The 14,625-nt window shown below is 38.0% G+C and overlaps 1 protein-coding gene and 1 non-coding gene across 2 annotated transcripts in view; both read left to right on the top strand.

Annotated features, from left to right (window-relative positions):
• Positions 1–14,625, top strand: part of LOC102728876 (mitochondrial import inner membrane translocase subunit Tim23) — a 29,964-nt gene that overhangs the window by 10,737 nt on the left and 4,602 nt on the right. Inside the window, exons 3-6 of the mRNA XM_081823919.1 lie at positions 2,459–2,552; positions 3,090–3,174; positions 6,636–6,694; positions 8,485–8,595. Coding sequence (XP_081680045.1) covers positions 2,459–2,552; positions 3,090–3,174; positions 6,636–6,694; positions 8,485–8,595 — 349 coding nt within the window. The remainder of the gene's footprint in view (positions 1–2,458; positions 2,553–3,089; positions 3,175–6,635; positions 6,695–8,484; positions 8,596–14,625) is intronic.
• LOC115939216 (small nucleolar RNA SNORA74) lies at positions 5,529–5,732 on the top strand. The gene has a single exon (XR_004074096.1). It is a non-coding gene; the product is annotated as a small nucleolar RNA SNORA74 (small nucleolar RNA).

The following is a 14,625-nucleotide window of genomic DNA, read 5'->3' as shown; positions in this document are numbered from 1 at the left end:
TTTAAAAAAAAAAAACCATGGAAAGCCTAAATTTAAAGACTACCTTAATTAAAGTTGAATTTTGTGGAACATTTTTCCATACTTTTGAAGGAGAGAGACATCTTAAATACTACCTGTGAACTTACCATATACTGATTTTTGTCAACAACTTTTATCTGAGGCAGTATTTGTGGTTTCTCTTACTATTGCTTTGCGTTGTCACCACTTTTGCATCCTCGCTAATACATTAAAAATTATATTAAGTAAATAATCTTCTACTTTTTAGGCCAGGTGAACATCCAGTGTAAAAGCAAGACGAATTTGAATATTTCTAGCATCCAGTATCATCCAGTTGAAATATAAATATTTCACATAATCTTGGCCTTCTGACTATTGTATCAGGTACAATGGTGCCCATCCTTAGAAGCATTTCTCTTCTGTAGTAGCAAACAATGGTATTGGTGATTCTTTAGTGTCCTGCAGTGTCTGCAGCACAAGAACTTTTCAGTGTATCTTCCCTATGTGCATGTGTAAAGATACCTCAAGATCAGCCTTATTAAGTGCTTATTTCTTGCAGTTCAAATTTGGCTTGCAGAAGTTTTTTTCTATAACATAATAAGCTGTTAATCATATTTTTATAGAAACGAAAAGCCTTAATTTTATGGAGGTTTTCTCCCCAGGATTAATGTAATTTGGCCAGTGTCCCCTCCCTCAAAAAATCTTGGCAAATTTTTGTTACATGAAACAGTATATTTTAGGGGCTCCTGGGTGGCTCAGTTGGTTAAGCATCTGCCTTCAGCTCATATCATAATCCCAGGGTCCTGGGATCGAGTCCTGCCCTGTATGCAGCTCCCTGCTCAGAGGGGAGCCTGCTTCTCCCTCTCCCCGCCACCCCACACCACCCCCGCTCATGCTCTTTCACTATCTCTGTCTCTCTCTCTCTCTCAAATAAATAAAATCTTAAAAAAAAAAAATAAGAAATGAAACAGTACATTTTAATTGCATTTAAAAGATTAAGCCCCAATGACCGCTAACCATGAAATTGTTTTCAAGTGGCTCTGTGTGTGAATTGATGTACATTTGCCTTCAGTCCTCATAGTGCTTTTATTATGGTTGACCCTAGCAAAGAGTTGAATTGGTGATGACATGCACTTGTGCCTATTAATGTTCATCATGACCTTTTTTTAAAATTTCCTGTTTGTCATTAGCAATCCATTTCTAGATTGAAGAATTACATACCTCATTAAATCAAATATAACATTTCTAAAAACCTCAAGCCAGAAGTACAATTTAAAACTAAGTCATTAATTCAAAAGCCAGGAAGCACCCCAAATTTGCAAAACTATGTATAATATATCATGATATGGGATCTCTTCAGAGTTTGCTTATTATTGCCCAACAGACCGTTTCTGTGTGATGAGAGTAGATGTGCTTGCTTATTTTTGCACTTTTTGGTGAGAATGTATGTATGTAGCAAGTTGCCAGCAGTGTGTGCTTATGGTTTATTTTAACCATTTTTGTATGGAAAGCTTGGCAAACCTGTATTGAGTGTGTTCTTTATAAGAGTGTATTATAGAATCAATCATACTGTGCTCTTACAGTAGCATTTTCAACTTAGGATTCTTGGGTGGCCTTCATGGGGTTCATATCAAATTTGTATATGCAGGGTGCCTGGGTGGCTCAGTCGGTTGAGCGTCTGCCTTTGGCTCAGGTCATGATCCCAGGGTCCCGGGATCGAGTCCCGCATCAGGTTTCCTGTTCAGCGGGGAGCCTGCTTCTCCCTCTTCTCCGCTCCTGCTCTCTCTCTCTCTTTCTCTCCCACAAAAATAAATAAAATCTTAAAAAAAAAAAAAAAATATTTTTTTGTATATGCATTTACTGGAAAGAGAGATTATAGCTTTCTAAGATTATTAAAATATATGCTTCCCCAAACAGTTAAGAATTATGAAGAGAGTAATTCTGCCCTTGCATAATGGGTCCAAACTGTTGTGCTTTTATAGTTTCTGCTCGTTTTTTATGATCATAGTAAAATTGTGCTTGATAGACAGTAGCTACAGAATGAGTGTTATTTTCTTTTTCCACAGTGGTGTCTCAATCAAGTAAACCATTACTTCTCATACCTTTCCATTTACCTTTCTCTAGAGCTGGTCTTCCTAAACTCCCTTGCATGTTGCTTCATATTTATCAATAAGTAAGGCAAATTACATACAATCTATCCAACTTACATTGAAAAGCGAAGTTCTGATGAGAATGCCTCCTAAGAACTAATGAGTATAAACTGTATATATAGTACATTTCATTTCACTTTGATTTAGGTGTTGCTGTTGTTGCAGAAAGTTTTAAATTTTGCTTGACTAAGTATAGTTGAGTTTTAGTTGACTTCAGGTTTTACTTTTGTGAATTCGACAAATTAAAAAACACTTTGCAAGTACTGGGTCTTGAGGAGAGCTCAGCGTGATTTTTGTTATTGCCCCTTTAGGATACAGATGAGTTTATTTTACCGACTGGAGCTAATAAAACCCGGGGCAGATTTGAACTGGCCTTCTTTACCATTGGAGGATGTTGTATGACAGGTGGGTATGGTAATTTTTTTCAATGTCCTCAGTCCAAGTAGGCAAAACTGCTTAAAATCAAAAGCAATTCAAGTACTGGTTTCAGGGCTTTAAAAAATCATTATTGAGGGGCACCTGGCTGACTCAGTCAGTGGAGCATGCGACTCTTGATCTTGGGGTTGTAGGTTTGAGCCCCATGTTGGGCATAGAGATTACTTAAAATCTTCAGGGGCACCTGGGTGGCTCAGTCGTTGGGCATCTGCCTTCGGCTCAGGTCATGATCCCAGGTTCTGGGATCGGGCCCCGCATTGGACTCCCTGCTCTGTGGGAAGCCTGCCTCTCCCTCTCCTGCTCCCCCTGCTTGTGTTCCCTCTCTCGCTGTGTGTCTCTCTGTTGGGTGAATAAATAAAATCTTTATAAATAAATAAATAAAATCTTTAATAATAAATAATCTATTTACTTTTTCATTTTTTCCTATTAAAAATAAAAAAGAATCAGAAGTGCAGTTGTTTTTTTAATATAAAGCTTATTGGTTGAATCGTTACTGTGATTCACTAGGGGCTGCATTTGGAGCAATGAACGGTCTACGGCTAGGATTGAAGGAAACCCAGAACATGTCCTGGTCCAAACCAAGAAATGTACAGTAAGTCTTATGTAATCATCTGATGTAGTGATGTTTGAATATTAACCTCTACTTTGTTGGCCTGATGAACACAATCTTGAGATTACAAGTGTTTGGAGAATTGACATACATTTTGATCGATTTTTTTATTTTCTTCATCAAAATAAAAGAAACTAAGGAATCAGGTTACTGAGGCTAAGATTTTGTTTTTTATTTTTTAAAAGATTTTATTTATTTGAGTGAGAGAGAGAGAGTGAGAGATATCACGAGTAAGGGGAAAGGATAGAGGGAGAAGCAGGCTTTCCGCTGAGCCTGGAGCCCGATGCAGAACTCAATCCCAGGACCCCAGGATCATGACCCGAGCCAAAGGCAGACACTTAAACAGACTGAGCCACCCAAGCGCCCCGGAGGCTAAGGTTTTAAAAAGAGTGATTTTTGAGTCAGTGTCCCTCAATTAGCTGGTGCTACCCCAACCTAACTTATTCATCTTTTCATTCTGTAGGCTTATATGGCATGCTTTTCAACTTGTTGACTTGCTAGTACATTATTTGAATTGTTTGAGAGTTTGCAAAACCATAGGACTTGGTAGTAAAGAAATAAGCCTGTAAGAGTGATTGCTGGATCTGCTCTCATTTGAATTGAACTACTTATTGACTTCACACTCCGTTTCTGAAAGGAGACGGCTAAAGAAAATGTATCACAAAATTCCTAGAACTTAGTGATAGTTCCTGAGTCTTCTCTCAGGAAATTGAAGTTTGTGGAGAAAGGACAGTACAGATGTCTTCACCCTGCCTAAGAAATAAACGTGACCAGTCCATGTAGATATTCCCTAAATAATCTGATGTTTAGTTTTGCATGTTTTTATACTTCATGGCTCATGGTTTTACTTTAGGACACATTAAGCTCCATCTTCTTTATATTTTGTTTAGCCAGCAGGTGGCAGCAGGTTTACTAAATTAGACGTTGGGAATCCTGAAAGCTTGTCAAGTTTTTCATATTCCTGTTACTATGTGGATCTTGCTTTACTAGGCCACATCCTTGAATATTTTTACATTTATATTAATATTTGACCCTTACTCTGGGGAGCCTGAGTGGGTCAGTCAAATGGCTGCCTTTGGCTCAGATCATGATCCCAGGGCCCTGGGATAGAGTCCCGTACTGGGCTCCCTGCTCATCGGAGAGCCTGCCTCTCCCTCTCCCTCTGCCTGCAGCACTCCCCTGCCTGTGCTCTTGGGTGCTCTCGCTCTCACTCTCAAATAAATAAAATCTTTAAAAAATATATTTGCCTCTTATTCCAATACTTTTTTTTTTTTTTTTTACCTTTTTGTGTTATGGAGAATTTTGAAAACATACCAAAGTAGACAGAATAGTACAGTGAAGACCCATGAACCATAACCCATCCTCAGCAGTCAACCAGGATTGGGACCAATTGTGCCCCATCTCATTCTCCTCTCCCATATTACTTTGAAGCAAATCCCTAACATCGTGTCATTTAAATACCAATTTGAAAGTGGAAGGTCTCCTAGAAAAGATAACCTTTGTTTCTTAAAACAATAATAGTTATTAATATTTTGGAGAGAGTCAAATAGGTTTGAATTTTTAGATAAGATTTTTTAAATATTATAAATCATTTTTATATAACAATTCTGATCTTACTAGATAGGAAGCATTTAAAATAGGAGACAGCTGGGGCACCTGGGTGTCTCAGTTAGTTAAGCGCCTGCCTTTGGCTCAGGTAATGATCCCAGGGTCATGGGATTGAGCCCTGCGTTGGGCTCTCTGTTCAATGAGGAGTCTGCTTCTCCCTCCCCCACCCCGACCCCCCCACCCCCGCTCGTGCTCTCTTGTACTCTCTCTCAAATAAATAAATAAGTCTTTGATAAATAAAATGAATAAAATAGGAGACAGCCTCTAAAAATGGAAAGAAGATAGGGTTTGGGGCCAGACAGATCTATGTAGCTTCAAAGCCTAGTTTCATTACTTACTGTTTTGTGATCTTAGGTAAGTTTTTTCTACTTTCTGCCTTGAAGGGTTGTTGAGAGGTGATTAAAGTAGGTAAGTAGGTAAGGGTCCAATATGTGGAGATATATTGCCTAATCGTATCCCAGTCAATTTCACCAGTTTGCAGTGCTTCCAGCAGTGCAGTAATGAAAATTAATAGTTCTAAAAAGCATGTTACAAATGACGACAATATGCTGAATTTAAAATATGTTAGTAAATATGTAACATAATTAGAAACAATAGGCTTCGTTACTAATTTTTTTAAACAACCTTTTAGAGATAATACAAGTTTTTGTTATTTGGGCATTAATTTAAATGAGTTTTTAATTGCATTAAATGAGTTTTTCACTCTTTGTTATTATAATTCCATAATTTCCAGCAGTAGTCAGCTGTCCGGATAGACCCATTCCTGTGATGGTGTTACACTGCTGGGAGAGGAATGACCTGTCTTCTTCTTCCAGTTGCCTCTGTCACTGTTCTGGTGGCACCTGGCACTGGTGCAAGGCAGAACTGTGCTTCCTTGAGAGTGTGCTGAGCGTTCACTCTGGCCGCTTAGCTCTAGTCCGGGAGCAGACACCGTATGCTTTCTCTGTGTATTCTAGTGAGACAGCTTTTTCTTCTCTTTGAGTATTTCCCTTTAATTCTGCTTTACATTCTGTAATATTCCACGCTTTGATTCTGTTTAATATCCTAAGTATATTCTCCCCCAAAAAAACTTAATCATAAGCTAATTTGTCCATTATAATGGTATTTTTTTAATGTAGATCAATTACTATAAGCTTTTTTATAAAATACATTCTAGACTGCCATTCAAAGCCTTTCTGTATTTGATTTATATTTAATAATAAGAATTTTCCCTACTGCCCAAAAATGTTGGAGCTTTAACAACTTCATTTATATTTCTATAAAGTAATCATTCTTACTAAATTCTGAGGAGATACTGAGGTAACTTTTAAAATTAAGAAAACTGGGGTGCACCTGGGTTGCTCAGTTGGTTGGGCATCTGACTCTTGATTTCAGCTCAGGTTGGGATCAGGGGTCCTGGGATCAAGCCCTGCCTTAGGCTCTGCGCCCAGTGGGGTGTGTGCTTCTCTCCATCTCCCTCTGCCCCTCCCCCTGCTCGCACTCTCTCTCTAAAATAAATCAGTAAATCTTTTTAAAAATAAATAGGGGCGCCTGGGTGGCTCAGTCAGTTAAGCCTCTGCCTTTGGCTTAGGTCATGATCCCAGGGTCCTGGGATCAAGCCCCGCGTTGGGCTCCCTGCTCAGCAGGGAGCCTGCCTCTCCCTCTCCCCTGCTTGTGCTCTCTCTCCCTCTCTCTCTCTCTCTCAAATAAATAAAATCTTTTAAAAATAAATAAAAATAAAATTAAGAAAACTTTGGGTATTGGATTTATACATTGTAAATAGCTATAGTTATGATTTTTCAAATTAGAGAAATGGTGATTCTAAGCACAGATTCTTTCTCTTTCTGCCCTGGTAGGATTTTGAACATGGTGACTAGGCAAGGGGCACTTTGGGCTAATACTCTAGGTTCTCTGGGTAAGTAGAGATCTCACTTAATAATAAATCGTTAATGCAAAGAAGAGTGTATATTACCGTGAACAATTGGATCAACCAAAATTCTGGCCATATGATATTAAAAATTATAGTTAAATCTACTGTGATGAATAGTGTAGATAATATTTAAGAAAAGACCATGAACAACATAACAAAGTAATTCCAGTTGCTAATACCAGTGTTTTAAAAGTCTTTTTAAACATTACATATTCTCCTTTCCAAGCAAGATGCCAAATCATGTTTTAAGTAAATAAGAAATCTGCATAATTTAGGTCCAAGTCAGATGCCTTTGTATGTTAAGAAAGGTTCAAGGTCCTGTAGTAAGATATGATAGATTAATTTCATCCCTCTTCCTATGTTTTCCTAATAGCCCATTCAGCATTCTGTTTACCTCAGAGATTTCCCAGACCTAATTTCCATAGTTGTAATAGGGCCTTTGTAGATATAATGAAAACATTTGTAGTTCTAAGCAAAGGGTAATTTAGTAGGACTTAGGACCAAAGTCTTTCATATTATATTGTTTATGAATGATTGACTCTTTTGATTACTCAGTGTACAACCTGTGGTACCTACGCTGTAACAGCCAAGAGTGTCTTTGTAAATTAGTTGCAAGTCTGAAAATCTTTTAATGGTGGCAGATTAAGTAAGGGAAAATGCAAGCATCTCATTGAAAAAATAGAAAAGGCATCTGTTGTGAGAAAATAATATCCTAGCTTTGCCATGGGATTTGGAAGCAGTACATTTTCACACCATGAAGTCAGATTGACATTTGAGATCCTAGGGAATGACTGCTTCCGTATGCTGCTCATGTCACCTTTGCTCCCACCCCATACATAGTCACCCACCTTTGTTTCTGTTTGGTTGTTCATATACCTAGAGCAATCAGCCATCCTGGTCTGTCCAGGGACTGTCTTAGTTTTAGCACTGCAAATCTCATGTTCCAGGAAACTCTCAGTCCTGGGTGAACTGGGATGGCCAGTTGCCTTGTGTGTTCCCAGTGTAATATGATCAATCACAATGTTCTGCTCAAGTTCGGTTTCAGTTAAAGAAGTTGAATTGGTAAGAAGAGCCTTTCTAGAAGTATAGGAGTATCACAACAGAACTTGTAAGGCAGAGTTTGGTGTAATATTGAAGGGTCAAAAATGGTATAATTTTGGGAAAGTATAAGGAAAAGGATTAATAGGAATCTTTACAGGTATAGGAGAAAGGTAGTTTCGGGGAGGATTTTGTTAAAACTAAATAGTGCTAGTGTTACTGTTTTTTACATGTGCTGGAACCAAACCTCAAATTTTTTTTAACATTTTTCTTACAATAGAAATGCATGTGTTTTTGTTTCTAAATCCAAAGTATAGCTATTATTAATAAAATATAAGTGAAGATTAAAAATATTTTTCCTGGGACTTCCCAGTGGTGCTTTTTATAAGTAGCTACTATTCGTGTTTCTTCTGAAGCTTTCCAAAGATTTTTCTTTGCATATCCCGAGTTTCCACACATGTGCCTGCCTTACATGCTAGTGAATATAGTTTTTCCTGCTTTTTGTTTGGAGTACATAGTATTCCATTATATGGAAAGTCCATCTCTTGGTCTATACCCTTTGATGGGCATTTTATTTGGTGCCAGGCTTTTGCTATTACAAATAGTATTCCAGTAATTATTCTTCATATATATTTGAATGCTTGTAGAACGTCTATAAAATATATTTATCTAAATATAATTGCTATACTGACATTTAATCACTTTTTTATTACTGATCAGTTCCATTTCCCCTGTAGCTTTGCTCTATAGTGCATTTGGTGTCGTCATTGAGAAAACACGAGGTGCAGAAGACGACCTTAACACAATAGCAGCTGGAACCATGACAGGCATGTTGTATAAATGTACAGGTAGGTACTACTGAATGAAGAGCTCTCTCTCTCTCTCAATATACTTTGAAGTATGCTTTAAAAACTAAGTAGCCACAGTTTTCAAAGGATACTTGACACATTTTTGCTGTGTAATGGAGTGTTGTCTAAAACCTAATGGTTGTTTTGGGTTTGGGGTTTTATTTTGATAAAATAATACAAAACATAAAATTGACCATCTGAACTATTTTTTTAAGTGTAAGTTCAGGAATGTTAAGTATATTTACATTGTTATAGAATATCACCACTATCTAACTCCAGAACTTCTCTTCATCTTATGAAACTGAAACTCTGTATCCATTAAACAAAAACTCCTCGTGTTCCCCTTCCTTTAGCCCTTGGCAACCACCTTTCTACTTTCTAAACTATAAATCTGAATTCTGAGGTACTCTAGTTCTGTAAGCAAGCAAAATATACAGTATTTGTCTTCTTATGATTGGCTTGTCACATTTAGCATATTATCCCCAAGTTCATCCATGTTGAACATGTTGAACATGTTCAAGCATGTTTCATATTTCCTTTTCAAGGCTGAATAAAACTCCATTGTACATACCTACCACATTTTGTTTATCCATTCATCTGTCAATGGATACTTGGATCGTTTCTACTTTTAACTGCTGTGAATAATGCTCCTGTGAGCATGGGTGAACTAAATACCACTCAATTTTGAAAAAATAATCAGAACCCCTAAGAGTTGAACCAAAATGACCTGAGTGGAGATCAAATATCACATTCTCCTCTGGGATGGAAAAGAAATTAACATTCACTGAATTATGATTATATCCTCAGCTATAAGCATTTACTGTAACTTATTTAAAACTGTAAAGTGATAATCATCACATCCCAGTTTTATAGATGAGCACAGTATTAAGAAGACCTTTTTCAAAAGGTCACATAACTGGTGACAGGCCCAAATTTTTCATCACATTTCTGCTTTAAATAGCTTAAACTACATATGTTCTATACTTATGCTTCTGAGAATTACTTGTTTTATTTTTTTATTATGCATTAGACATGATTAACTGAGTAATTCTGTTTTTTAGAAATTCCTCCATCACAAATATCAGGTAGCATTTTTGCTTCATTTTTACTAGAAGAAAGAAAAGCCTCAACAGGATCATGAAATCCAAGATTTCCTGATCTATCTGAGAATAAGAGGTTTTTCCTATATTGAAAATGTATCAGGGGTGCCTGGGTGGTTCAGAAGGTTGAACGTCCAGCTCTTGGTTTCGGCTCAGGTCATGATCTCAGGGTCATGGGATTGAGCCCCACTCTGACTCAATGCTCAGGGTGGAGTCTGCTTGAGATTCTCTTCCTTTCCCTCTCCATCTCCCCCACATGCGCATGCACTCGCCCGCTCTCTCTCTCTGTAAAATAAATAATCTTTAAAAAGAAAAGAAAATGGACCACATTTGGAATTTTATCCCTAAGAGCTCGCAGTACTTCTTGCAATACATTCGCATGTGTGTACTCAGATAAATGGAGCTCCCGGGTAGAGTGAGACAGTAAATGCCTTTTATGTCCATGAAGATGTTACCTTGGCATAGAAAAATCTTGTTAAAAATCTAGAAATACTTCACATTGAAAATCTTTAGGGTCAGACAGAAGAATTTAAAACTTTAATTGGCAGCACAGGGGTGCACTCCGCAAGAGTTTACTTGGCCCGGACTAGGTTTACAAAAGATCAAATTAATATTTAAAAAACATATTTCACATAAAAATCTGGAATTCCAGATTCTTTTGAATAAATGGAAGACAGCAAGCTTACATTATTCACATTGGCAAATGACTGGGGCCGAATGGAGCTGTTTCTGTACTGGTTAGATGGGCACAGAATTTCCAGCTCAGTCCCACTAGTCCCAGTCTTCTTATTCAGGGCAAGCCACCATGGCATTTCCTGTGCTGAGGGCAGCCCTGAATATAAGAATGTACTGAATTATCATCTTAGGACATACTGTGCATATGTAAAAGATAGGAAAAGGCTGAATTCTTGATTTTGAAGGAAATGGGAGACTAGCTTTCTGTGTCAAGGACTTCCCTGCAGTAATGGCATTTATAACACAGACTGAGAACACCTCCCACTTAAATTATAAAAGAGAAAGATCTTGGCTCAGAAGAGAAAAAAACAAAAAAGACTGTCCCTTAATTCTGTGTCAGGTGACAGTAGATTTCATTTCCATTGCAATTATGAAACAGAGAGGAAGTTAATAATCTGTTGACTTAGAATTCCAGCATTGGCTGAACAATATAAATTTAGCTCAGCACATCAAAATCAGTCTGCAAAATCAATGTCTTTTACTGATTTCTGGTTTAGAGTGAACTTAATAAGACAACACAGAATTATGAATTTTGTATGGCAGAAATACAAATACAACTTCCAACTTCTAGATTCAGGGATTTGGAAGAGTTAGGCACTCTTGGACTAGAGCCAGCATAAATGCTTAGGGACAGAAGTTTACATTTAGGGAATGGCTGATTCCTGCCAACCTAAAACATTTCCAATCCCCAATATATTCTTCAATAATAGAAATTTTAAAAAGTTTAAAATTAAAGTAGTAGGGGGCGCCTGGGTGGCTCAGTCATTAAGCATCTGCCTTCGGCTCAGGTCATGATCCCAAGGTCCTGGGATCGAGCCCTGCATCGGGCTCCCTGCTCTGCGGGAAGCCTGCTTCTCTCTCTCCTACTCCCTCTGCTATGATCCCTCTCTGTCAAATAAAAAAATAAAATCTTAAAAAAAAAAAATTTAAAGTAGTAGGACTCAATGTAGGTATGGAGCAACTTTAGTGGGAAGAAAAATCATGAGGAAAAATACATGAGAAAATGGATAGTTGTCAGACCAAAAAGAGGCTAATTTAAAGGAATAATTCTGATGGGGTGATTTTAATTCATACCTGATATATGTTTAATGGACTTATGTAAATATTTTCAAAGGGTATGAAATACTAGCTTTTCTTTGGCATATGAAAGTCTGTTTAATAATGACCAGTACTGGGGCTCCTGGGTGGCTCAGTCAGCTAGGCGTCTGCCTTCGACTCAGTTCTCTCTCCTTCTGCCCATCCCCCTGCTTGTGTTCTCTCTCTGTTTCGAATAAATAAATAATAATATCTTGAAAAAAAAATAATAATGGTGGCCAGTATTCTACCAGAACAGGAACAGCTGTAGTTTTGCTGTCGTTCATAAACTTAGGACTAATGTTTAAAAGGCTTGGTCACTTACCTGATATCAGGAACAAAGCATCAGAGACCAAAAGATATGGGCACCTCCTGTTCCCTCACAAAAAGTCCCTGCCTGTTCATTCTATGCCTTCCATAAGAAGGTCATCTTAGAAAAGCAAACTAAATAAAAGTAAAACGATACACAAATACATATCTTCATATTAAGCAAATTTCATCAGAGTTATTGTTAAAAGGTACTGTTTATCAGTTAATGCCAGGCCTTCGAAATCAAACTCTTTGGGCTAAAAGGACTTTCTTGATGACTGCTTTATTTCTATTACTGGCAGCAATATTCCTCTGGTAAAGTTAAAATACACATAACATATATAACAGGCGAAGGGCTAGCTGCTATAATATATAAAACATTTTGACAGATCACTTACACCAACAATCCAATAAAAAATGGAATAGGATTGACAGTGCTTCAGGGAAAAATACAAATCACCACTAAACAGTAGAAGCCATTCAATCTCACAAGCAACCAGGACAAAGCAAAAGAAAACATTAAGATTATATTTTTCACCAACTGTCTTTAACAAAGTGATGATAGGTAAGTGATGGTTACCAGAGCGGGGTGGGTGGAGGAATGGGTGAAATAGGTAAATAGATGACGGGGAGTAAGCAGTGTACTTGTGATGAGCACCAGGTGATCAAAACTTAAAGAAAATACAATAAAAAAAAACAAAGTTAAAAAAAAAGTGATGGTAGGTGATACTTAATATTGGCAAAGGTAAGCAAGCAACTGGAATTAGTAGTGTTTTCAATATGTAGATCCTTCGCTCTGGTAATCTTTTAGCAATTTATCCTACAGCAAACTAAGGCATACCCACAAAACTGTATATACCAACATGTTTAAGACTGGCTTCAAAAGACGGGATGTTTGAACGGAGACAGATGAGGGAGCATGTAAGGTGGAAGTCTGCAAGGAGTGATTTAGGTAAAGGCTAACAGAACAAAGACCCTAAAGTGGGGGTTAAAAGGCAGTGGGGGAGGGGGAAGTAGTAGAATCTGGAGACATAAAAGTGGCAAGGGACCAAATCATAAAGAAGATGGAGCTTCATAGGCCACTGCAAAGAATTTGACTTCACTGAGCTTTAATTCTTACATTCTAAATACTAGCTTTCCATTTACTTACAAGCCTTAAATTGTTTATCACAGCTCTCAGAGAGGTAAGCTTTCACTGTTGTTTTGGGTACAGAGTTTACACAGAAGATGTTAGTTAAGTCAGGGTTTACAAATCCTCTAAAACTTCCCTACGATTCTCAAAGGGGTCTGGGCCACCATACTACCACAGAAAAGCAACCACCAAAATGCCTAAGAATCTGGTGGGGAAAAAAAGAGTCCTAAAAGGACAGTCATGTGGGGAGTCAGAAATGGCTGAGATAATGTAATGAGTGTCGTTCTTGCGTGGGAGAACTGGGATTGCTGGGAGGGGACCCGTGGGGCGGCCGTGAGGGAAGCCTGAAAACCAGCTGCTCTGCTGCCAAGAGCCACACACCCTGCTTCCACCCTGACAGAGAAAGCAGAGGGAAAACAGCCTCTGTTGTAGTGCTCAGTCACCCTTGACTTCCACCTTCCTTTCCTCATCCCCTCATTTCATCATTCGGGAGAGTCACCAGCCATCACCTGAGTCGCCTTTTCTCACAAGCCTGAACTTCTGTAACAGTAGTTTTCATTGACCATTTTGACTTTAGGCTTCTGTTTTCAATCTGTCTTATCTATTCACTATTTCTGGCTTAATCTTCCTCAAGTATGTTTCTAATCCTAGTACTCCCTCTCCAAAAAGCTTTGATAATGACATACTGCTATTCAACTTCAGTTTCTCATCCCAGCCTTCCATGATCAAATCCTAGCCTATGTTTTCAGACTTTTCCCACACCTTCCTTATATATATCATATGACCAAACACATAAATTTGAAATCCAGTCCATACATAAGGTGCAGCTCAACTGTTATTACCCCTTTCGATAGATTTCTTTCTTTCTTTCTTTTTTTAATCTATCCTGGAGGCAGTTTAGTGTGGTGAAAAGACAAAGGGCTTTGGGGTCAGACGGGGTTTGACTTGACTAGCACTAGATCCCTAAACCGCTGCATGCAGAGAGGAACTTGGCTGAATTTCAGTTTTTCTGTTACACAAAGACAACCTATATTTTCCCTTCACAGACTTGTAAATGAGATAACCTATATAAAGTAAGTGACTTCACAGACTTGTAAATGAGATAACCTATATAAAGTAAGTGACTTACATCCCGCCATAAGCACATTTTATACAGTTCTTACAAGGCTTAACAGTTTTCCTTGTAGGAAGTCAGTAGATAAAATTTAAGATTGAAAAATCAAGAAATAGCAAGGTAGTTGTGTTCTTTAGAAACATGAGGGTAACTCTGGAAAACAGTATGGAAAGTCCTCAGAAAGTTGAAAATAGAGCTACCATACGATCCAGCAATTGCACTACTGGGTATTTACCCCAGATACAAATGTAGGGATCCGAAGGGGTACGTGCACCCCAATGTTTATAGCAGCAATGTCCACAATAGCCAAACTGTGGAAAGAGTCAAGATGTCCATCGACAGATGAATGGATAAAGAAGATGTGGTCTATATATACAATGGAATATTATGCAACCATCAAAAGGAATGAGATCTTGCCATTTGCAACGACGTGGATGGAACTGGAGGGTGTTATGCTGAGCAAAAGAAGTCAGTCAGAGAAAGACACCTATCATATGACCTCACTGATATGAGAAATTCTTAATCTCAGGAAACAAACTGAGGGTTGCTGGAGTGGGGGGTGGGGT

Source organism: Leptonychotes weddellii, chromosome 6 (genome assembly GCF_054177405.1).
Source record: "Leptonychotes weddellii isolate Sample4059 chromosome 6, ASM5417740v2, whole genome shotgun sequence".
NCBI lineage: Eukaryota > Metazoa > Chordata > Mammalia > Carnivora > Phocidae > Leptonychotes > Leptonychotes weddellii.
This window is presented reverse-complemented; position numbering and strand designations above follow the sequence as displayed.